At 36.1% G+C, this 23,836-nt stretch overlaps 3 protein-coding genes and 1 pseudogene across 6 annotated transcripts in view; 2 read left to right on the top strand and 2 right to left on the bottom strand.

Moving 5' to 3' along the window:
• The window catches only part of LOC140040727 (histone-lysine N-methyltransferase SETDB1-like), a 373,841-nt gene that overhangs the window by 196,980 nt on the left and 153,025 nt on the right, over nucleotides 1-23,836 (top strand). For all 3 annotated transcript variants that reach the window (XM_072086876.1, XM_072086874.1, XM_072086877.1), the window contains one exon: nucleotides 18,669-18,773. In XM_072086876.1, the coding sequence (XP_071942977.1) occupies nucleotides 18,669-18,773 (105 nt within the window). The remainder of the gene's footprint in view (nucleotides 1-18,668; nucleotides 18,774-23,836) is intronic.
• Nucleotides 7,784-8,993, bottom strand: LOC140041157 (uncharacterized). Its single transcript, XM_072087583.1, has 3 exons — nucleotides 8,978-8,993; nucleotides 8,644-8,945; nucleotides 7,784-8,329 (listed from the first exon to the last, which is right to left on the bottom strand). Exons 1-3 carry the CDS (start codon nucleotides 8,991-8,993, stop codon nucleotides 7,784-7,786), a joined length of 864 nt encoding a protein of 287 aa, XP_071943684.1.
• On the bottom strand, nucleotides 8,859-10,444 carry LOC140039776 (uncharacterized; annotated as a pseudogene).
• Nucleotides 19,262-22,309, top strand: LOC140039775 (uncharacterized). 2 transcript variants are annotated; one of them, XM_072085380.1, is made up of 4 exons: nucleotides 19,262-19,509; nucleotides 19,876-20,296; nucleotides 20,564-20,669; nucleotides 21,801-22,309. In XM_072085380.1, the coding sequence occupies exons 2-4, from the start codon at nucleotides 20,262-20,264 to the stop codon at nucleotides 22,224-22,226; spliced, it is 567 nt and encodes a 188-aa protein (XP_071941481.1). In that variant the 5' UTR covers nucleotides 19,262-19,509; nucleotides 19,876-20,261; the 3' UTR covers nucleotides 22,227-22,309. The 2 variants fall into 2 exon arrangements, 1 of the variants encoding a protein (XP_071941481.1); XR_011842587.1 differs by lacking the exon at nucleotides 19,262-19,509 and having other exon boundaries at nucleotides 19,517-20,296; nucleotides 20,564-20,643.

Here is a 23,836-nt window from a genome sequence, read left to right as displayed (position 1 = left end):
GTTAAGGGTTATTTTCAACCGACTGGAACAAAGAATATATATCTTTGACTGGACTGGTTAGACTAATCACAATCAATTTTTTCTTCATCATTAGGAGGCCTGCTTTATTTTTATTTGTTTATTTTTAATACAAAATAAAAACAATAGAAACAGAAATTTGGCTTTACTATATTTTTCTTAAATAAATGCTGAGGTATGTTTTATTTACGGCAAATTTTGTCATAATTGTAGGGCTGAGATCTAGGCTAGGCTATATACAGTGGAAATAATGATGAAAACACGTGGGTAAGAGTACATGAATATGCAACTAGAAACAACCTGAATGACGTACTTCCGTTGTAACGATAATCGTACGCTATGGGTCTGAACACCTCGTTTTTTTCTCTGCGGTGACCTTGCTAGTAACGCTGTACGCTAAAACGGTCTAACGCCATGGGTCTGAACATAGCCTTAGTAACAGTATAGATGCTTGACCTTAGACTTTATTGTTAATAGAATCCCTGCTGTGTGTGTAAACACTTAAACCACAGGGTGCACGAAATTTTAGGCACATAGTATTTCCACAACAGGCTGTATCTCAGTTTCCTATGCATGAACACGACGGCAACATACTTTTTTCACTTCCACTTCCCAGGTCAGGCCGGGTCTTCACCGAGGATTATCACAATATATACAAACTTCACAATTTCCACCGGATACATTGTGTACATCCACACAGGATGAATTGCAAATACCAATTTGTAATTTCCACCACTAACGATGCCTGGCGCTCTCACAGGAAAAATTCTTTATATCACAGTTAAGATTTGCTAAATTTAAAGAACGTATTTTAATTTAAATGCATAGGCAGGTTAATTTTTAAGTTTATCAAAGATCATCTTCCTTTACTTTTTCTTCTTTCTTTCTGTAAATTTTGTAAAATAACATTTTGTAACTTTCTCAACTTATCGTCATACACGCGAATTTCTGCAGCTAATATTTTCATGACATTTACTTATTACAAATTGATAATTTGAAAAAATAAATAATAAAACATGTTCATCAGATATTTCTACATGCAAATGTATTTTTATTAAGGTTTTTAGAAATATTTGTATAACTAGCTAGGTTTAGGCCAAAGCTAGCTAATATAGTAGTAGTAGTAGTAGTAGTAGTAATAGCAGCCTAGCGCTGGCCTGACTTTCGATCCAACTCGGCCCTAAACCGTCTCGGCCAAAGTCAAGTCGGCCCCACGTCAACTCGGCCTCAAGTCAACTCGGCCTCACGTCAACTCGGCCAAAAACTAATCCGTCAACTCGACCTTTAAAAACTATGGAACGCAAAAAGTGCTAATATAGTAGTTAATATTATAATGGCAGGATAAACATCACAGTAGGGTTAGGACTAGCGCCTACATAATAGACGAAATAAAACAGAAAATTCAATATAAATTATAACACACTGGGCCTGATCGTTTTTCGTTTAATTGATAGGTAGTATTTATTTATATTGTTTGAATAAATAAATATTTCTTCACATTTTGTATACAGGAATAACTGTCGAAGAAGACATTTCAATGAATAATATTTAAACAATATACTTCGGTCTACAGCTGTATATGCATCAATATAAAAAGAATGGAACATTAAAATCATAACAAATCAAAAGGCAAGAATACAAATTGCATAAGCATTATGGGTATAGGTTACATGCACACACACCCAGACATGAATGTGCATTATTTTCAAATAGGCCTTACAGTTTTTTTTGTATGACATTTTTATTTTCATTTCGTTTCTACTTCATAATTATTCATAATTAATACGGTACACCATGGGAAGAGAGAAATTTGCTTCCATGACAGTCCATGTTGTTATTTCTCTTAATTTTAAGGTATTGTTCTTTCAAACAAAGTTAGAAAATCTAGCCTTAAAACAATAGCAGCGTTTACACCAAATCTGTTCCGTGAAAAATGAACGGCCGGTAAAAAAACAATGGAACGGACAGATCGCTCATAACTTGATAGAAACGGAACGGAAACGAAACACGGTCTACTTTGACCAATCATAATCCGTTTCGTAGTTTATTATGTCAAGGATCGCGAGGGGATGTGATTGTGATTTTAATTGATTAAATTATGGATTCATGGAATTTTCATGGTGTGTGGTGTTACTATCATCGGGTGTGTCCCGTTTTGTAAGAACCGTAAGATGACTGTATTGGTGAAGCGGCATTCTAAAATAATTGAAGAATTCGTCTTCATTGGTCGCCAGTTACGTTTCAAATTGACCAAATTTCTTTCTTTCGGAACAGACCTCGATTACCCATTTCTTTTCCTTCTTTTGGCTAAAATTATAGTGGAAAGAATAATTTCTTCCTCACTATCATCCGATGACCATCCAGAAACGGCTGCAATTTTAACGTTTGCCCGTTGTCACGGAAACACGCAAATGGTCTAATTCATGCGCTAAATTTATCAAAACTTTTTTAATTTAATCAAAACTTAATTGGGAGCTTATTAAATTTTTAACGCGCAATTTCACGTGCATGACCTTGAAACATTTAAGTTTTTATTTCCTAATATTTTTACTTTTGACCTGAAGTTTAAGAATCGCCTATTAAAATTAAACACACAAATGGCCTAATTCATGCTCTAAATTGATCAAAACATAATTTTGATCTTTTTTATTTTTTAATGCGCGATTTCACACGCATGACCTTAATACGCGCATTTTTTTATTTGCTAATATTTTTACCTTGACCTGAAGTTTACATGTAGTGAATTTCAATAATATGTGATAATGAATTATGGAGATATGATTGATAATGTGATTTCACAAAATGGCGTATAAATGACGTCACGGATGAGTGATCACGCTGAAAAGCTTATTAGGACTAAGTTGAAGTATTTGAAATACATTGTTAAATTCTTGTGATCATTGACATTTAACTTTTTGAGATAATTGTTACACAAATTTGTACAGAGAGAGAAGAACTAGATTTGAACTCGTCACTTTGATGAGTTAGTTATCTGCATGACAAACGCCATCGTGTGGCCATACGATGACGTCACAATGTTCTGTTAGCCATATTAATACATGATCCGATATCTACAACTCATGAACTTCTAGAATATGCAATTAAAATAACTTTCACCGTTTAGTTTAGAAACTACGACTGTTTAAAAAAGGGCCAAATTTTGACGAATTTTTTAACTTTTTCATTAAAAATGCACGTAAATTATCCAATTCGACGTGCCCGTATGACGTAATTTGAAGTCGAAATTGTTCAAAAGCTTGTAAAAAAATTACTAGAAAAGGCTGGAAACACATAAATCAAGCGAAAAAAAAATGTTTTCAACGCTACATGCGCACCACACGCTTAAAAAAATGCGCGCGCGTGTGAATTTTTTACATGCTCAATATGACATGAAACGCGTAGAAAGTTGATTAGAAATTGATTTTTCGCATTTTTAAATTTTAAACACGCATGCGCGCGTAACTTCGTGTGAAACCTGCCATTTTTTTTCCACAGTCAGTTAGCGCAAGATATAAATTGCTGCCGTGTTGGTCAGTATAGCACCATCTGGTGCAGTACGTTGTGTATTAATGACCTGATTTGCAAAGTCTGTTTCCATTTCTTCTGCGACATGATATCCAATTGAATGGCCAAAACGATTTTATATCTCAATAATCTTCCTACGACCAGTCATGCTTTTAATTCCAATCCCCATACACACTTGCTTCCAAGGTTTTACTACTCCTTTTGTTACAATATATATTAGGCATCATGTCCAAATGTTTCCAAACGTACAAACCGCGTCAAACGGTCACCATTGATAGCTTGATTGTTTAACGCGTGCAACGATCGTAAAAGAGCTAATTAAATTATGCATTTAGTATTGTACCGCCCACTGCAATTGTTTAGCCGTTAGACGCCCGTTAGCGTTAAACGTCGTTTGTTTTAAAATGTCTATGTGTCATCGCCTTTAGAAGCATGGATAATACACACAAACAATGTATTTTTCGCTAATTAAAATCCTATTTAAAGGTGGAAGACGTCAATTTTCAGGCTAGCCTTGTTTCGGCGGCCTACACTATAAATTATTTAATCCTACCTTGGGTTAGCGAATTATAAAAACAACGAAACCTAGGCTAGGACACCAACAAAATATATGCAAATTAAATATATTCCATGTTAAGATTTACCAGTCATAGGCCTTTTAAATGATTAATATATTGTGTAAAGAAAAAGGCCCGACCAGAATTTGGAGTGGGAAAAACATGCGAGTGGATCGGTGTCTGGGAACAGTTTAGATATAAATAGAGGAAATCCAGGTACATGATCTTAATTACTGTTTTATTGTCGTCAGCAGAGCATCCACCACCCTCTAATGGACGGCCGGCCGGCCGTACTGAGTTAAAAATATCATGTTAGAGGTTGAGGTAAAACATCGAGTAGTATCGCGTTTCATGCCAAAAAACCCAGGTCTGTATTAATTACGGTCATCTGTCGGCAATCTTTTTGAGCGACTTGAACGTTTTGATACTATATTTAGAATGAATGTTTTACAATCTTTTTTGTGGGCATCGTTTCTGGATCGACGGATGTTCGATATATACGAAGATCGCATCCACAATGGATTAACGCGATCTTTTTTTTACAGTATACAGTTATTTACAGTTATTTACTTGTACTTTTCAAATTTGCGAAAGTTTTATGTCACGAAAGTGTCTGGTTTTACAGTACTGTATTATATTATGCTAGTAAATTCTAACTTAGTTAACAAATTAAAAAATACAGCGACGACAAGCTCAAAAGCCTTCAAAAAATAAATACAAAATCGATACATTCCTTGTTTAATAAGTATAATAATTATTATTATTAATACAACTAGGCCCTTGTGCAACGGAAAAATAGCCAATGATTTATATATTTATTTTCAAGAATACTTTACGAGGGTACGGTACATCCAGCCGAAGTTGATCATTAGGAACCTTTACAATATGACGAGACATAACAATAAAAATTAAATTAAAATAAATCAAATTTATAAAGATAAACAAATAGAATAAAACATTAAATGAATTAAATGAATGATCAGTCATCTTTTCAACGATCTAAATAAGATTACTGACCGGCAGAATTTGAAGTAAAAACATGTGAGCGCTGTGAACAGGAGGAGAAAGAGGATATCGCGTGACCAACATCTAGGTACTTGTTTACCTTCTTATGTTATCGGCCTGCAATCTATGAGCGCGCGAACACCGACGGTCGGCCGAGCATTCGCTGCTGCTATTTTTAGAAGACCTTTTTTTTTTATCGATCGGCTACTGTGTTCGCTAATGCATGTAGAAGTGAGATGTGAATCCCATGTGAATAGTTCACCGGTGGCGTGGCACATCGTGTTGCTATTGTCTCAGGTGCTTAGTTCATCGTATGAACTTCCTAATGATATTTTCATTCGGCTATGTAAAAGAAAGCGACTAAAAAACATTCCAGGCCCCTGTTTATTATTAATATTAAATTATTTATTGAGGTTACGAACTTATAAACATTTTAGAATGATGTTTAAGATCGGCACCCCCGTAATACAATTCAGCTACAAACTCTCTTAATTAAAAGGAAAACTGAAACAAATTGTTTGGGCCTGTTTGTGATGACTCATCGTTAAACGACGTTCACGAAGCGATTCGCAACGACGTTAAACGATTCGTAAAAATCAGTCAAGTATGTTAGTGGGCGGAACTATTACAAGCTATTCATATTGTCCATTTCCCAAACGGTCTGACGATTTTAGAATTTTCACGCTAACGCTAAAACAAAACGCGATTAACGCGCTTTGTCAGTTTGAAAACATTTGGACATGACGCCTTACGTCATCACATGACGATTTCACACGTCGACTGATATCCTCAGAAACCTCCTGCTGCTTACCAGAGTAAAGTATTTCAAAGAATGTTTTAAGGATTTGTGGTGTCTCCACTTGATTATCACTTACACTGTCTATGGGGTCATTCCATACCAAATCACCCAAAAAAAAAGACATTTTAAACCCTACTTTCTTCAAATTTGCTCAAATTTGGTTTTTGGGTTATTTTTAGCCAAAAAACCTGAAATTTTTAATTTGACCTCCATACGACCAACGGTTCGTGCGCTACGCGCCGTCGTTTCTTCGCGATTTTGCGCAAAATCGACGCGGCGGGCTATACTTAAATGACCGTATCTCCGTAACGTGTGGACCGATTTTGTTGTGACAGGTATCTTTGGAAAGCTAATTGTAAAAGCTATCCAAATCTTCTATTTACTTTTGAGATACAACTATTTAAAAGGGTTCTAGGACACCTACCCCCTAGACAGTTACCCCCCGGATGTTTACCACCCGGACAACTACCCCCTTAGGACAACTACCCCCTTAGGACAACTACTCCCCGGACAACTACCCCCTTAGGACAACTACCCCCTTAGGATAACAACCCCCGGACAACTACCCCCTTAGGACAACTACCCCCCGGGTAACTACCCCCGGACAATTACCCCCGGACAATTACCCCCCCAGACAACTACCCCCTCTCTTAGGACAACTACCCCAGGACAAATACCCCCATGACAACTACTCCTCCCCCCTCCCTCCAATCCAAAAGTATATATAGGACCGGTTTCTGTAAAAATGTAATCATCTGTTTTTAACGGGTGTTTCGAAACTAAGACCCGAGACCTGACACGAGACTCAATACGAAAATGGAGACCTATATTTGGGTCTCCCTTTTCGTATAGTGTGGTCTCGCTTTTCGTATAGTGGGGTCTCCCTTTCCTTATAGTGGGTCTCACTTTTCGTATATTTGGGTCTCCCATTTTGTATATTTGGGTCTCCCTTTTCTTATATTTGGGTCTCCCTTTTCGTATATTTAGGTCTCCCTTTTCGTATATTAGGGTCTCCCTTTTCGTATAGTGGGGGTCTCCCTTTTCGTATAGTGGGGTCTCCCTTTTCGTATATTTAGGTCTCCCTTTTCGTATATTTAGGTCTCCCTTTTCGTATTGGGTCTCCGGTCTCTGGTCTCGGGTCTCTAGTTTCGAAACACCCGTTTTTAACCGATTATTCTGTTTAACAGCACGCTAGACCCTAGATGTTCTAGATTTAAAGTACCGTATTTATTGAAAAAACAGCCTGGGCTGTTTATTGTTCAGGTGGTTTTTAGGTGGACATTATTGGAAGGAAGTTGTTTATTCGATGGGAGGGGGTATAATCTAATGGAAATAGACGCCGATTATTCCATATGATGTTTCATGGGAGTGACATGGTCACCGTTTATTTGAGAGGAATTTATTTAAAGATCGTCGTTTATTCTGTGAGTGAACATTGAGGTCAAATATCAAAAGTGATATTATTCATCAAGTGTAAAAAATTACATATATGACAAATTTGAGACAAACATTAATTCTTTTAAGACCAGTGGTTATCGAAGCATTGTCCTGACACAAAAATTATGTCAACAATCAAAGGTAGCATTTCATGTAATTTTTTATGAAACATTTTTATTGAAGTACATAGAAACATTGATATTTTGAACAATATGAGACCAACATTAAATTCCTACAGACATAGAAAGAATAAAAAGGTCAAAATGTCAAATATGATATTTCCAGCCATATTTAAAGACTAAGTTTCATTAGAGGTAATAATCCAGATAATCCCATTTTCGGGACTTTTTTTTATACCAAGTGCGAAAAGTATTTTGACAATCAAAATGATACTGACTTAAAAACAAAGTATAAAAAGGTATGTTGAAGGCTACTAACTACCCTAATGCAGGTTATGGGAGACACCCCTTAAAAAATCTAAAGTGTCTCTACCGCCATAGCCTTCTACTAGCCTTAGAATACGTTGATTGGTTTGTCTGTACGCTCTGCGTTGCGCCGGAGGTGGCGCACCAGCTTGGGCTTGCCCGATCAAAACTTCGTTCATTGCCTGTTCCCTTTTCAAGCAATCCAAAAACATCCAGAATGTTGGGTGGTCCGCACCTATGCCAACTTGAAAGCGGTGGTGCCACCCCTCGACGTGGTTAGTTGTGCGCATCCCACCGGCTAGCGTGTCATGGTGAACATTCCACATTTCTGGTGAAAATCGTGGGGCCTGTCTTACATCATGATTGCGTTGAGGCCTTCCGATATACGTGTCCTCAAAATAATTAAGAATAGGCAGAAGCTCTGGTTGCGCTATGTTTACCAATGCCTGGAAGCACTCATCTGTGTCTTCTTCGGGTGCGAATGCAATTGCTCCAATCATCCTGGACTGGATGCGAAATTCTTGGTTCTCCCGGTAGTGAATACTCAGTCCCGCTTGCTTAATCTAGAAAATTAAAAGGTGAAATATTTTGATTTACTGATTTGCTTCTTTTAGATAAGACTGGTAAAAGAAAATGACATCTTCACGTTTTGTGCACCAACACAAACCAAAAACATCATTTTGTTATTAAAGCACATTTTTCTATATGACGGTTGACCGGTGTGCAGTAGTTAGATGGTGATGATGTTACTTTTAGTTAATATTAATTTAGTGGGAATCATCAGTAAAGGATATACCTCATTGAGTGGTGATAGACAAATTATTGTTTGCATTGTCGGGGTTTGATTTATGTATATTTTAATTTATAACTAATTTACCCTCTCGTGAATCCTCTGACAAAGATGAAAGAGGCATCCCTTAATTTGGGCATCTGGGAAAACTTGCCTAAGGGCGTTTCTTGCCGCCATTTCATAGTCAATCCGTATTGTCGTTGGGTTGAAGTCGCCCAGCTGTCGAATGACTTCCAAAACACGTATGTATGTAGGCTGTGTCTTGTTTCTTAGTAGGGCATAGACAAGTGGTACTACATGGCCCTCGTAAACACCATGCACTGTCCACAGTTGGAAAAATATCGCTGGAACGACTTTAAATGTTCCGTCCGCAAACCAGTGGTTAGACGCTGATAGGACCTATACATGCAAGAAAATTTACATTTAGCGTGACTCATTACTTATTATAATAACAACTGCACGATTTAATAGAATAGGCCCTATGTATGTATATATATATTATATAAATACATCTGGCACAGAACAATAATTCTAAGCCGCCCGGTGATATACTCAAATGTTTAATTAATTAATTTGAAACGGTAAGATGAGATACCTGAATGTTTCTTTCTGTGGCAAACAGGAGAATGCGCTGAGGGTCATCTCTGCCAGAGTCGTGACATAAAAACGGCTCCCCGGCTAGCGACATTGTCTGGTCTGGTACTATGTCGAGCTTGTCTATGGTCCTTGGTATAGGCAATGCATTGGGGTTGTTCAACTGTCGTTGTCTCCTAATGTTTCGTCGAATGTTATTCACTTCTGGAAGGGCAACTCGGCCTTCTTCAGTGGCCTGAGGTAGTGGTCCTCATTAATATCTGCTGTGGGCGTTCATTTGTTGTTGTGGCTCTTCGTTTGGTTGCGGCTTTCACTTTTTCGGCGTTTACCTTTCCATGGGAAGGCGGATGTGAGTGTTCAGTCTGTCTTCTAAACCTGTCGTCACCTAAAACCTAAAACAAAAACAGCTTAAAATTAAAATTGATAATCACAATGTTTGATAAATTCAAAATTAAAACAATTTCACATTTCAACACATTTTTAAGCATAATATTTAAACAGGTACAGGCCGAGTCTTCTCGGATAAGGACTATAAACCGTAGGTCATGTAAAGAACCAGTAGATCTTTCGAAGCAGAGCATGGCATGACTCTTTATGAGAAAAACATGTAGTCCAAAAGTGTAGGCCTATAGCTTTTTAACATTTCTAGATTTTATGTATGCCACACATCGATCCCATATCTAGATTATAAGTTAGTATGTCAACATACGGTCAGACATACATAGATTTCGGTACTAAACATAGTGTCTAAAGTAAGCCTATTTCGGCCAATTATTAAGGCATAATTGATAAAAGCTAACTTTCAATACTGACCTGAACCTTTGCTCTACACTCTTTTTTATTTCTTCGTTGTTCGCATTCAAAGGACTGCCATCCGTCAGCAAGGTCCTTCTTTTTAACATATATAAATCCACCGAGGAGTAGCTTCCTTCCACCACGAGTACTTTCAATCCACTCCATCTTATTCTTAGTCGGAGAAATACGTGTGATGTGTCTCGACAATTAAACTGAAGTGTACTAAAACTATAGTTTCTCTTTCCACATGGCTCCTTATCGGCATCGGCAGTTCGACGCGTATATCTATACCATATCTGATTCTCACGGTAACGCGCGCTGTTTTTGATGTCGGAGTACAAAGCCATGCCCAAGTACAAAGCCATGCCGAAGTCGTAGAAGTCAACGTCCTGAGCCTGGTGGCATAATGATATTCATTTTAAATGTAAAATTGGCATGACCCTCTTATTTCAAAACGAAATTAAGTTGTTTAGTGTTTTTTGAAACCATCTTAGTTGTTCTAAAGGGATAGTTGTCCGGGGGGTAATTGTCCGGGGGGGGGGGGGGGGGGGTAATTGTCCGGGGGGGTAATTGTCCGGGGGGTAATTGTCCGGGGGGTAATTGTCCGGGGGGGTAATTGTCCGGGGGGTAATTGTCCGGGGGGTAATTGTCCGGGGGGTAGTTGTCCGGGGGGTAGTTGTCCTAAGGGGGTTGTTGTCCTAAGGGGGTTGTTGTCCTAAGGGGGTTGTTGTCCTAAGGGGGTTGTTGTCCTAAGGGGGTTGTTGTCCTAAGGGGGTTGTTGTCCTAAGGGGGTTGTTGTCCGGGGGTTATTTTTCCGGGGGGTATTTGTCCGGGGGGTATTTGTCCGGGGGGTAGTTGTCCGGGGGGTAGTTGTCCGGGGGGTAGTTGTCCTAAAGGGGTAGTTGTCCTAAAGGGGTAGTTGTCCTAAAGGGGTAGTTGTCCTAAGGGGGTAGTTGTCCAGGTGGTGGTTGTCCGGGGGTAGTTTTCCGGGGGGTAAATGTCCAGGGGGTGAATATCCGGATACGATTTAAAAGATGTATAACTTATTCTATTCCATTTGACCTAGGATTTGACCTTGTGGGACAAATTTTTTTTAGATGAAATTTTGTGAAAATTATCTCCTACATGATATTTACATAATATAAAAAAATTGGAAATATATTATTTTTTGTTTGCTTTCTAGCTCATTTCAAAGTTAGCTTACTTCAACAATTCTGGTATTTCTATACAGTGTAGATGTATTGTCGACATTATATCACTACCAAATTTACCTCTTAATAATATGGGTGTCACTGTCAAGATTATTTAAGACTATAACAATGCTTTAATTATATTTTCATGCTCCATACAAAATAATTATTACTTAGGTAAACATCTGTACACCATTTGACTACCCCATTTGGTTAGCCAAGGACGTACCATCAGTTTATGGCACTCTTTTCACACTTTCAAGCAAATTGAATCTTGAATTTTTTTTGTTTGATGATATAAACTTTGAAAACATTGATTGTTCTTTGCGGTTCATCATTATTTTACATTTTTGTTCATTGTATTTTGTTCACTTATTTCTTCACTCATAATTAGGCTATAATTACGTTATAAACGGCATGGACCGGGGTGACGATACGTGGGTTGGGGAAAGTAGGGTCCAGTCATTTCAAGTAAAAATACCACTTGCCCTGGTCCATGCCGTCTAGCTGCCATTTTATGCAATTTTAAAACATTACTACAATTTTAACATTTTTATAAAAAATACAATATAACCGCATAAATTTATAGGGCTATAATTATATTATAAAACGGCATGGACCGGGGTGATGATACATGGGTTGGGGCAAGTAGGGTCCAGTTATTGCATAAAAATACCACTTTCCCCGGTCCATGCCGTCTAGCTGCCATTTTATGCAATTTTAAAACGTTACTACAATTTTACGTTTTTGTAAAAAATGCAATATAATATAACCACATGATTTATAAGGCTATAATTATGTTATAAACGGCATGGACCGGGGTGGCGATACATTGGTTGGGGCAAGTAGTAGCTAGTAGTCAATGCATAAAATTACCACTTGCCCTGGTCCATGCCGTCTAGCTGCCATTTCATGCAATTTTGAAACGTTCTACAGTTTTACGTTTTTGTAAAAAATGCAATATAACCACATGATTTATAAGGCTATAATTATGTTATAAACGGCATGGACCAGGGTGACGATACATTGGTTGGGGCAAGTAGTAGTAGTCAATGCATAAAAATACCACTTTCCCCGGTCCATGCCGTCTAGCTGCCATTTTATGCAATTTTAAAACGTTACTACAATTTAACTTTTTTTTAATAAAAAATGCAATATAAATTATGCATGATATATAGGGCTATAATTACATTATAAACGGCATGGACCGGGGTGATGATACATGGGTTAGGGCAAGTAGGGTCAACTCATTTCACCCTACTTGCCCCAACCCATGTATCGTCACCCCAGTCCATGCCGTTTTAAAATTGCATAAAATGGCAGCTAGACGGCATGGACCGGGGCAAGTGGTATTTTTACTTGAAATGACTGGACCCTACTTGCCCCAACCCAAGATTCAATTTTCTTGAAAGTGTGAAAAGAGTGGCATAAACTGATGGTACATCCTTGGCTAACCAAATGGGGTAGTCAAATGGTGTACAGATGTTTACCTAAGTAATAATTATTTTGTATGCAGCATGAAAATATAATTAAAGCATTGTTATAGTCTTAAATAATCTGACAGTGACACCCATAGTATTAAGAGGTAAATTTGGTAGTGATATAATGTCGACAATACATCTACACTGTATAGAAATACCAGAATTGTTGAAGTAAGCCAACTTTGAAATGAGCTAGAAAGCAAACAAAAAATAATATATCTCCAATTTTTTTATATTATGTAAATATCATGTAGGAGATAATTTTCACAAAATTTCATCTAAAAAAAATTGGTCCCACAAGGTCAAATCCTAGGTCAAATGGAATAGAATAAGTTATACATCTTTTAAATAGTTGTATCTCAAAAGTAAATAGAAGATTTGGATAGCTTTAACAATTAGCTTTCCAAAGATACCTGTCACAACAAAATCGGTCCACACGTTACGGAGATACGGTCATTTAAGTATAGCCCGCCTCGTAGAAACGACGGCGCGTAGCGCGCGAACCGTTGGTCGTATGGCGCTCAAATTAAAAATTTCAGGTTTTTTAGCTAAAAATAACCCAAAAACCAAATTTGAGCAAATTTGAAGAAAATAGGGTTTAACCCATTGGGTGATTTGACATGGAATGACCCTATGGTTTCATTTGCAGACATGTTTTTTAGGTTCATAACTGCAGCATGAAGCTAGACATATTTTTTAGGTTCATAACTACAGCACGAAGCTGAAGTGCAGTCCCTATGAGATGAACGTCATCCTTGGAGGAATCAAAGAATATTGCTCTTTGTAGTGCCACATCTCTACTCATTCCCGATTTATAAACAACCAATCCTCTCGTTTTTTTTAATTTCTTCGATGACAATCTCCTGTCCAAACATAGATCCAACCTTATCCTTAAACCTAAAGGTGGAGCTATAAGGCATTTCCGCCATACTATAGATTAAAAAAAACATATGTACTTTTCCCGTATTGATGTCAAGAACTCTGGTTGCTCAGAGTCCAGCACTGACGTCTGTATGTATTTCTTGATGTACTCTAATGCTTCTTGTGTCTTTTCTGAATCCATTTTCTTTCCTTCTTCGTTTTTAAATTTATTTGCCTGATTTATATATTGTCTTCTGCATGTGTTATGATATTTTACTTCCCTTGAAAGGAATCCAATGTTTCCTATTTTGGCTTGCATAACAGAGTCACCTAATATAACGGCAGCTTCTTTGATATTCTGCTCTGCTGTATCTAATTCACAGCTGGTAAGTCGGGTTTCTTTTCTCTTTTCTGTCTTTCTTTCATTGTCACAAAATATACATACATTTCCAAAAACACCTGTTGGTTTAGAAGAATGACAAATATTTTGTAAAATAATGACTGAAATGACTTTTAATGAAAATCAATGTTTAGTATAATTCATCAGCTTTAATTTGAGCCTAATTTCAAAGAAATTGATGTACGTTAACGCGTCCTGTGCCATAAAATAAAAATATTGGTAAAATGTGGGTCAAAAAGTAGGTCATTGAGTGAGTGAGTGAGTGAGTGAGTGGCCGAGCGGTTAAGACAGTGGAACCGTAATTACCTAGCCATAACATTGGCAGGTGTTCGAGGCTCACTCACTCCATGGTTCTGGTGGTAGAACGAGTCTTCTCGGATAAGGACTATAAACCGTAGGTCCAGTGTACACATCTAGCTTGTGTGCACTTTAAAGAACCTAGTACATCTTTCGAGACGAGTAGGGGGTCACCCCGGTGTATTAGTACATCACAGCCACTGATCACCAACTGGGCCCTCTGGGAGACCAGTCATTGACTGAAGAGGTTACCCAGTATAAATATATATTTCAATCAATCAATCAATCGACCCCAAGACCCAGCACTCACAACACTTAAGAATCGGGTTTTCAGATGTACCAAAGTATGTCACACACAAAAATCATATTAAGACCAATGGTAAAATATGTGCACTATATTGATCCATCTCTCAGACTATTAGCTTGACGACGTTACGTAAATATCAATATGTTAAAATAGTTAACAAAATGTTATGTTTGCAAGTTTTAGAGAAAAGCGTTACAAAAAAATCATACAGAAAGAAGATCAAGAAAAAGATGATGATGATGATTTTGTACAATTACAAGAGGTTATCCGCCAAGTGCGGATAACCAATAAGATTTCATACAATAACATTTGGTGATCATTTTATTCTAAATGATCACCTAATAATAACCCTAGACATTTAATAACAAGGGGTTATCCATCAAGTGAACCAATTATATTTAATATTATTATCATTACATTTATCTTGTGATAAATATAGTTTTTGTTTTGTTTTTTTACTGCATTTTCTAAGATCATGTTTGTTATTCTTTTTTACCACTTTTCATATCTATTAGAGAATTTTATTTGATTATAAATGTTACCATATTATTATAACTAACAATAGGTATCCCAATGAAAGCGCACAGAGGGGTATCACTTTTGAAATATTGACGAAATTCGAAAAAGTAGTATGACTTTGATGTTAAATAAATCGTATTCAATCTTAATTAATACTTACAAAATTTATATTGTTTGAAAGTACTTGTTTTAATCTATGTATAAGTGTGTTTATAATTAAAATTAATGAATTAGTTGCCGAGAAAATGCGATTTTAAAACGGTTCTAAAATCCCGTCGAGCAGATTTCCGCGCGTTGAAAACCTCATCGGAAAATCCCCATCAGTTTTCAAAACACGATCGCACGATTACCATTGGAGCTAGCGGATTAATTTTTGTTGTATGTTATCAGGCTTTAAATAAGCTTTAATTTGATACGAAAATCGTCTTCTATAAATAGGTTTTTCGTAACGAAAAGTCATTTTTTGTGACAAAAATCCAATTTTGATTCACCGTTTATGGAAAAATATTATGGATTTTGGTATTAAATTATAGCTAAATCTACATTGAAATCGATAAAACATAGTTTACAAACGTATTGTGCATGGTAATTGTGCGAACTACATTTTAAAATGGTGCATGAGGCGTAAATCCCGTTCAAAATTTTAAAGATCCAGCCATTATAATCCGGTGAATATTGTAGTGAGTAAAATATTGTACTCTAAAATACGCGCGTGTTTGTTGTGGCGTTTTCCGTTAAATACATTAATGCACCCTATCAGCGAATGGTACGTTCCATATTTTGAACACGTTGTTTAGTTTTCCTCGCTCGAGTTCGACCGGCTCGACGCGAGATGTGTGACGTGACAGCAGCGATGTCGGAGATTGACATGTCCTTTTCCGTCTTAGAATATCTGGTTTTACACATTAATTTAACAACTTAAAATTGATGTAATGTGCGGAAGATTTATTATGCAAGTATACAATGCAAATGCGTTAGGTTAAAATGTACCGAGGAAATTTATTAAGCTAATTTACCAACGTTACATTTGACTCTGTATACGGCGGCCGAAAGTCATTAACTGCGACCGAAATACTTTAACGGGAGTGACTACTGATCGCGAGTAAGCCGTGACTTGGCCTAAACTTTAGCTCCGTATTTCAATTTAATAACGTAATAATACGAAAAGAAAACAATTTTTATAATGTTATATATACTATTCAGGTAAACAATTAATTGTTTTAATTAACATTGGTTATTTTAAATGAGTTTATTTTGACCCATATTACTCCATGGTTTGCCTTAAAAGAGCATATCTTACTTAGCAGCCCGGCTTAGATTTGGTGTCATAATCATATGGGCCTAAAATCTTGTTTTACGTATTCAAAAGTTATATATAATAGTATTTATGATTGAAATTATAAATATAAAGTATATTAAAATATTCTAATAATTATACTTACCGAAAATTAGTGTAAAAGAAAGGAAACAGCACACACCGTTTTTAACATACTTTTTCATTTTTTTTTTTTATAATTTTAAATTTCACCATTAAAAAAATTATTATAAATTAAATAAATCTAAAATATATTTATTAATGAAATATACACTACATTCTAACAAGTACAAAAAAAATTAAATGAATTAGTACCGTAGTTCAAAAGTTACAGATCATTGAAAAATTGCAGTTTTTTCATTTTTTAGGGAATTCCAGCAAAAATGGGCGTTAAATGCTTTCCTACCACTTTGCGGACCAATAATTTAAAAAATAGGTTTCGTTGAGGCTCCAAAAAAAATAGAGTTGTACAACTCTGTGATATCTATAGGTTTAACAAAATTCAAAACTTTTAACTAATTATTGTAAAAGTTATAACCTTTTAAAAATGCTTCCAATTTCAACTGCAAAAAACACAATTTTTAGGCAAAAAATCGTATATTTTTTTACCACTTTAAATAACCATAACTTTAGAACGGGTAATCGGATTTCAATCATTTAAATTGCAAAATGCTAATTACATTAAGTTCTTTATGGTTAACTGAAAGAAAATGTAAAAAAATTAATCTGAATTTTTTCATTGGGATACCTACTAACAAATTAAACATATCCCTCGAATAAGCACCTCCCTCAAATGAACTCCGCCTCCCCACCTCCGCCCTACAAGGGCCCTACCAAACAATAATCACTATACTTTAAAATGTTATTAATCATCTAAGACACTTTTAAACAGAGTAGGTTTAGTTTTACGAATATCAAACATTTCAATAATGGTAACCGACAAAAAACGGCCAGAACGTCCTTCCAAAACCATTTATTCATTAGTCATTATCATTCTAAAAACCATCGTCTACACTTCCTAGAGGGGGAGTGAGTGATTTTCAGACTGTGCGTGGTACAGTAGTTAACAAAATAAATCTGCTGCAACTGCTCAAAATATGGTATAAAAATACAGTACTTTTTATACTGTATTACAAAAAATATGGAATTTACCACAAAAAATATCTCAGTGTAGACCATTTTCTGTTTGGGGAAATAAATTATCCGATATTATCGCAGTGGTCCATGCACATGTTTATCATATTGCTCTACTGTAATATATTAGTGGAAATTATCAGACTATACCATTTTCAGAAAACATTGCAGTGTATGACGTACGCGATGGATAGTGGTCATCAACTAGGAGGTGTAACTGTCGCACAATTTAATTCGTAGTTGGTTTAATTTAAAAGTCAATTTAACAACTTTGCCGGGGAATTAAATTTGTGGAGGGTTTATAATAGGATTTGTAATATTTATTTATTCGAATTCTCACTAACTCAGTTAGTGAAGGATCTGGACCAACAGGTGGTAAACACCTCTAAACGGTCCAGTCCCAATTTGCACAGTGGCTGTGTGTGACAGTGGCTGTGTTTGTGTGGACTAGTACACCGGGGTAACCCCCTACTCATCTCGAAAGATGTACTAGGTTCTTTAAAGTGCGCATGAGCTATGTGTACACTGGACCTACGGTTTATAGTCCTTCTACCACCAGAACCATGGAGCGAGTGAGCCTCGAACCCTTGCCGATGTTATGGCTACGTAATTACGGTTCCACTGTCTTAACCGCTCGGCCACTCACTCAATAGGGTTTACCGTACCTAAAGGCAAGGGTTCGAGGCCGACTCGCTCCTAGTTCTGGTGGTAGAACAAATCTTCTCGAATAAGGACTATAAACCGTAGGTCCAGTGTACACAGTTATAACATGTGTGCACTTTATAGAACCCAGTTCATTCTTCGAGAAGAGGAGGGGGTTGCCCCCGGTGTACTGGTTCACAAAATAGCCCCTGTATTAGGAGTTAGGAGGATTAGGACAGTGATTAGTTTACTATTGGTAATCCTTGGCCACATTAGCCACAATAAAAAAATATTGATTATTATTATCATTTTTAATTACTCTATTAAATAATTGTGCCCCTAAGACTAGAGACGATTTGTTTAATCCTTCACTCAATCTGTATGATTTGAAAAAGATAAATGACTTTCAGAAACTATGAATACCTACACTAAATCTGTACAGTATCTGGAAGAGACCTAATATATTAAAGATCACTAGGGCTTCGTTATGATTTTCTTCTTACTTGATATTTAAAAATTCTACAGTGATGTAGTATTAGAAACAATACAATGAAAGTCTTGCATCCTACTTTTTCAGAATTTTTGAGTGCAATTCAAAGTGCAAGTGTTCTAAGAGTTGTTACAATCGTGTGGCACAAAATGGTGTTAGAGTACGCTTGCAGGTTTTCAAAACTGAAAAAAGGTAAGGTTATTTATTAGTAGTTTATACAGTATTTATTCGAATATATTGTTTATTGTTCAAGATTGATTTTTGATCTACGTTCATAAATCAACCAAATAGTGCATGACAGTCACAAACTCTACTTTATGTCCAGAGTTTAGCACTGTCTTTTCGAATGATATATGATGGATAAATAAAATATGACTGCATACATACATGATTTTTTTTTCTAATCTTGGGGTCTGTTTTTGCTGAAAAAATCAAAATAATCGATTTTTTTTCCAGCCACCGAAAACCACAAAAATAATCGCGTTGCAATTGAAAATTGCTACTACTTTAATCGGTTATTCAGGTGATCGGTTTTTAAAATCACGTCATCATTACCCACAACGCAATTCAAATTCCGGAAGTTTTTGATTGACCTAAGTTGTTTTGTTTAAATCGCCTGCGCTTTGCTGTCTCTTTCACACGTGTGTTTAAAATGGACCTTTTTCGTAGTGCTATATTACTGATATCCCTTTTCTGGGCTTTTAATCAAGAACTGCGTGTCAACCCACTAAACATCTACCAGCAAATACAGCGGAATAATGTTATGTGGAATATAATAAGGGCACGTAGGCGAGCAAGAAGGACTATTTTCGCTGCTGGAGTACTTAAGGCCAAGGCAAAACATTGTTTTGCCTGGACTGGTGGGATGTAACGGTGTGCCAACGTTACACAGAACAGCTATGGAAAGAAAACTTCAGAATCTCCCAAGGTATTAAATATGAATATAATACAGCTGTAGTAATTTAATAAAAAACCCTAAATACTAAATAAATACTAAAATAGGCCTAGCCTAGTAGTATTAGTTGTGTTGATAAGGTAAGTTGTTAAAAACTAGCCTCCCCTAGGCCTACTCTTCTTTTGTTTATATAGCCAGCCTTACAATTGTAGGTATGACCAGACTAAGTAAGTAGAGCCTAACTAGGCTATAAATCAATCCCCATTTATATTTAGTCTATTTTCAGTCCACCACCGCGGCCGGGCAGGCTACCAAAACTAATAAATAACATTAATTATAAATTACTACCGGCTCTTACAAAAAAGGTGTTAAACATGACATAATACTTCTGCGTTTCAGAATCTTTTCAAGTTCTGTGCAATATATTGCGGCCAACTCTACAACGAGAGGATTCAAACCTTGGGAATGGCATGAGTGTTGAAAAGTTAGTGGGAATTATCTTATGGAGACTGGCAACTTGCTGTGAACTGAGAACAATAGGCAATTTGTTTGGTGTGCATAGATCAACTGTGTGCCGTGTTGTATAGGAGGTTTGCCAAGCCTTAGTAGACACAATGTATAACTATATTGTTTGGCTTACGGAGAAAAGGTTGAGGGCCACAATTGTAGGATTCAATGAACTTTGATTCCCACAATGTGCTGGAGCAATTGATGGCTCTCATATTCCTATAAAAGCACCACACTTTTCACCTGCCGACTACTACAAACACAAGGGTTGGTACTCGATGATCCTACAAGGAGTTGTGGATAACAAATTAAGGTACCCTTTCCATATTTCAATACATTAAAATGCATAGTTTGTAAATTAAATTTTTGAAACACCGGAAATAGGTCCTCTTAATTTTATATGTCAACTTAATGGGATATCCTGATATTCTTTTTAAAACTTTATATTATACTATGGAAGATAGTGATACAAATGTATCAGTTTGTTGTCAAAGATATGGCAAATACTTATTTGCTAATCCTCAAAAATAATTCTATACCTACCATATTCTTAATTTAGGCGTTCTCTTGTTGGTTCCAGGTTCACAGATGTTAATGTAGGGTGGCCAGGAAAGGTGCACGATGCCCGGGTACTAGGGAATTCTTTCATATATGAACGAGGTCAGTGGGGACAGTTATTTCCAAGAGTAAGTACGATAAAATAGGTTTAGGCTATGTTCAGACCCATGGCGTTAGACCGTTTTAGCGTACAACGTTACTAGCAAGGTCACATTACAAACCGCAGAGAAAAAAATGAGGTGTTCAGACCCATAGCGTACGATTATAGTTACAACGGAAGTGCGTCATTCAGGTTGTTTCTAGTTGCATATTCATGTACTCTTACCCACGTGTTTTCATCATTATTTCGACTGTATATAGGCCTAGATCTCAGCCCTACAATTATGACAAAATTTGCTGTAAATAAAACATACCTCAGCATTTATTTTACAAAAGTATAGTAGTATATGTTTCTATTTTTTTTATTTTGTAGTTAAAAACATTTTCCCCAGGCCTTGTGTTGTTACGAAAATAAAGCAGGCCTCCTAAATGAAGATGGAGACTGTGTTAACCACATGGTTGAAAATAACCCTTAACTTGCTAATAAAAAAGACACAGCTTTCCTCTGGTTTGTTTACTGATTTTTTTTTAGGAGTTAGGGGGTTTTTAGCATTAAACTTGTCCAGTCTAGTCTGCCTTGTATATATGAATGAGTGACTTGATGTTCCACGCTAGTTTTTAGCTTGAATGAAATGCGTGAATGGCTCTTAGCTAGGCCTAAAAGGGGACGGGATCGTAGTCACTATGTTTAAATACAAAGTGCATTTATTTATGTCATTATTTGTTAGAAAATATAATGGTAATCAGTTGATACATGTAGTTTGTAGCCTAGTTTATTTTAACAGTATTTGTGGCCTAGTTAGGCCTTATTTATTCTGGCCTTTTTGTTGTTGAAATCCATCTCTCACACATTGACGATACAAGATGTCAAACCTTGTTTCGCGTCATAACAGGAAACGTTCTGATTGGATACAACGTTGACTTACAGTAGCGTCGTACGCTAAAACGGTACTATCAACCGTTTTCCACTACAACGCTACAACCGTTGTACGACGCGTTGTACGCTAATCCCCAACTGTCAGACACACATTCTTTTAGCGTTGTACGCTAAAATGGTCTAACGCTATGGGTCTGAACAGGGCCTTAAAAAAGCAAATTTATAGCATGGCTAGAGACTTTTAAAATTTATTTAACCCATTATATATTTTTATTCATTCCAGAACACTTCCCCTCAAATTGATGGTGTGGATGTGCCGGTGTTTATTATCGGTGACCCAGCCTACCCTTTGATGCCATGGCTCATGAAACCCTTTCCAGAGCGTGGTAACTTTAACAGGAGACAACATGTGTTCAATTACAGGCTAAGCAGAGCCCATATGGTTGTTGAAGGTGCGTTTGGTATCCTTAAAGGCCGGTGGAGGATGTTAATGCGTCAAAATGACATGCATATTTCAAAAGTCTCTTTGATCGTGAGCAGTTGCTGTGTACTGCACAACTTTTGTATTGAACAAAATGATGCAATAGAAGAAGCAATGCCTGATTTTTCCATTGAAGATGAAGCAAACAATATTTTTGATAATCCAGCCCCAGATGCGTTAGACATTAGAACTGCATTAATGAACTATTGTAACTTGCACCAAATATAAAAACTATTTCTGATCACTTTACTCCCAAGTGATTTATTTGCAAATTAAACTATTTAGTTTCTAAATAAAATAAAGGTAATACATATACAGTATAAATATAACACTATTTGTAAAGCTCTTTTGTAATTTTTTTGAAATTACACCACACAGTCAAGTTTTATAATTATATTGCAGTTTAGAAGTAATGAGGTTTATTTTTGAATGTTTTTTTTATACAACACACTAGACCTATATATATATTATATTTAAAACATGCTATAACTATGTAGAAAAACACCTTCTTAAAAACAAATATTGGTTGTTAATTTATAACTTTTTTCTAAAATGACCGAATAAACATCTAAAAAAATATACATGGTTTCTAATGCAATTACGGTAAATAATCTAAGCATGCAATAACTTTTCCTACTAAATTTCTGTTGTATATATAATGTGTTTTCTTTCTGGACGCAAACATTTTTTTTTCATACAACACCACTAATAATAATAATAATAATAATAAGATTTATACAGCGCACATATCCACTAAAGTCCTCAAGGCGCCTGTGAAAAACCGTGTATAAACCTTAAACCTAAGTACAATTGATAAATTTGACAAAAACCGAAAAAATAAACAAGACCAATCAAACCCACATTGCTGCTTCCGTTTACCAGCAATTTAAGGTGCATAGACCAGCCAGTACATAACTCACAGGTGTTCTCAGTGACTGTGTATTTTATATGTAGAACAAGCACAAATGTGCGATACTCGGGGTACAGAAAAAGAAGCTGTAATGACGTCATAAGACCGGATGTAACGTCACATTACACATGAATAACCTTGCTACCAAATACGGCTATACGGTACCATCTTCGAGATGTAAAATAGCTGCATCCGGTTTGAAATTTTAAATCCGTCTCTATAGCTTTGAGGACATGTCCCTGTAGTATATTCATGCCAAATCCCAGCTCAATACTACAACGAATGGGAGGAGTAATACTTTATAAATCGCACTTTTTACTCAACAGTGTCCGGATGGAAGAAGATGAGGAAAAGATGAGAGAGTCTTAGACTCAGGTACCCCGAGTAATAAAACGAGATATACTCTATATCATATTACGTATACAGTATATTTTACCATAAAGTTTAAGAAAAATAGGTTTCCCCATGGCTCATACCAGGAACCTTCTGCGTGTTAAACAGGCTTGATAACCACCACACTACGAAACCTCTTACACCAAAAATGTGGGTTACACAAAGTTTTTTAATCCATTTAAATTACAAATAAATATGGTAATAAGCACAAAGCAAAATAAACATGTGTAAAAGTTATAATTAACGATTTATTTTATTTATTTATTTATTTATTCCACATTTATTTAGTCATCAATTACAGTACATCATAATTACAGTACCACTGAAAACAGGGATCCTGCATCAAAAAGCTGTAGCTTCGTTTTTTTGTAGGACCCTTTTACATAAGAACAAGTATATAGAACTTAAATAAAACAAAGGTTTTGTTTATAATCAGCATATAGTGATTACACAAAATAAGTATGTAAAAAAATAATAAGATAAAAGATATACTGTGTATACAGCACTTTTCACCATAAAGTTAAAAAAAAAAGGT

Source organism: Antedon mediterranea, chromosome 2 (assembly GCF_964355755.1).
Source record: "Antedon mediterranea chromosome 2, ecAntMedi1.1, whole genome shotgun sequence".
NCBI lineage: Eukaryota > Metazoa > Echinodermata > Crinoidea > Comatulida > Antedonidae > Antedon > Antedon mediterranea.
Note: the sequence above shows the minus strand (reverse complement) of the source record. Positions and strands in the feature narration are given on the sequence as shown.

Excerpts from the sequence above, each read along its gene's own strand:
- LOC140041157 (XM_072087583.1), bottom strand. Across the intron at positions 8,330-8,643 it reads GTCAGAGGATTCACGAGAGG|ATTAAGCAAGCGGGACTGAG; the intron begins GTAAATTAGTTA and ends TTAATTTTCTAG.
- LOC140039775 (XM_072085380.1), top strand. The coding sequence starts at position 20,262 with ATGATCCTACAAGGAGTTGTGGATAACAAATTAAG. Across the intron at positions 20,297-20,563 it reads GTTGTGGATAACAAATTAAG|GTTCACAGATGTTAATGTAG; the intron begins GTACCCTTTCCA and ends TGTTGGTTCCAG. Across the intron at positions 20,670-21,800 it reads GGGGACAGTTATTTCCAAGA|AACACTTCCCCTCAAATTGA; the intron begins GTAAGTACGATA and ends TATTCATTCCAG.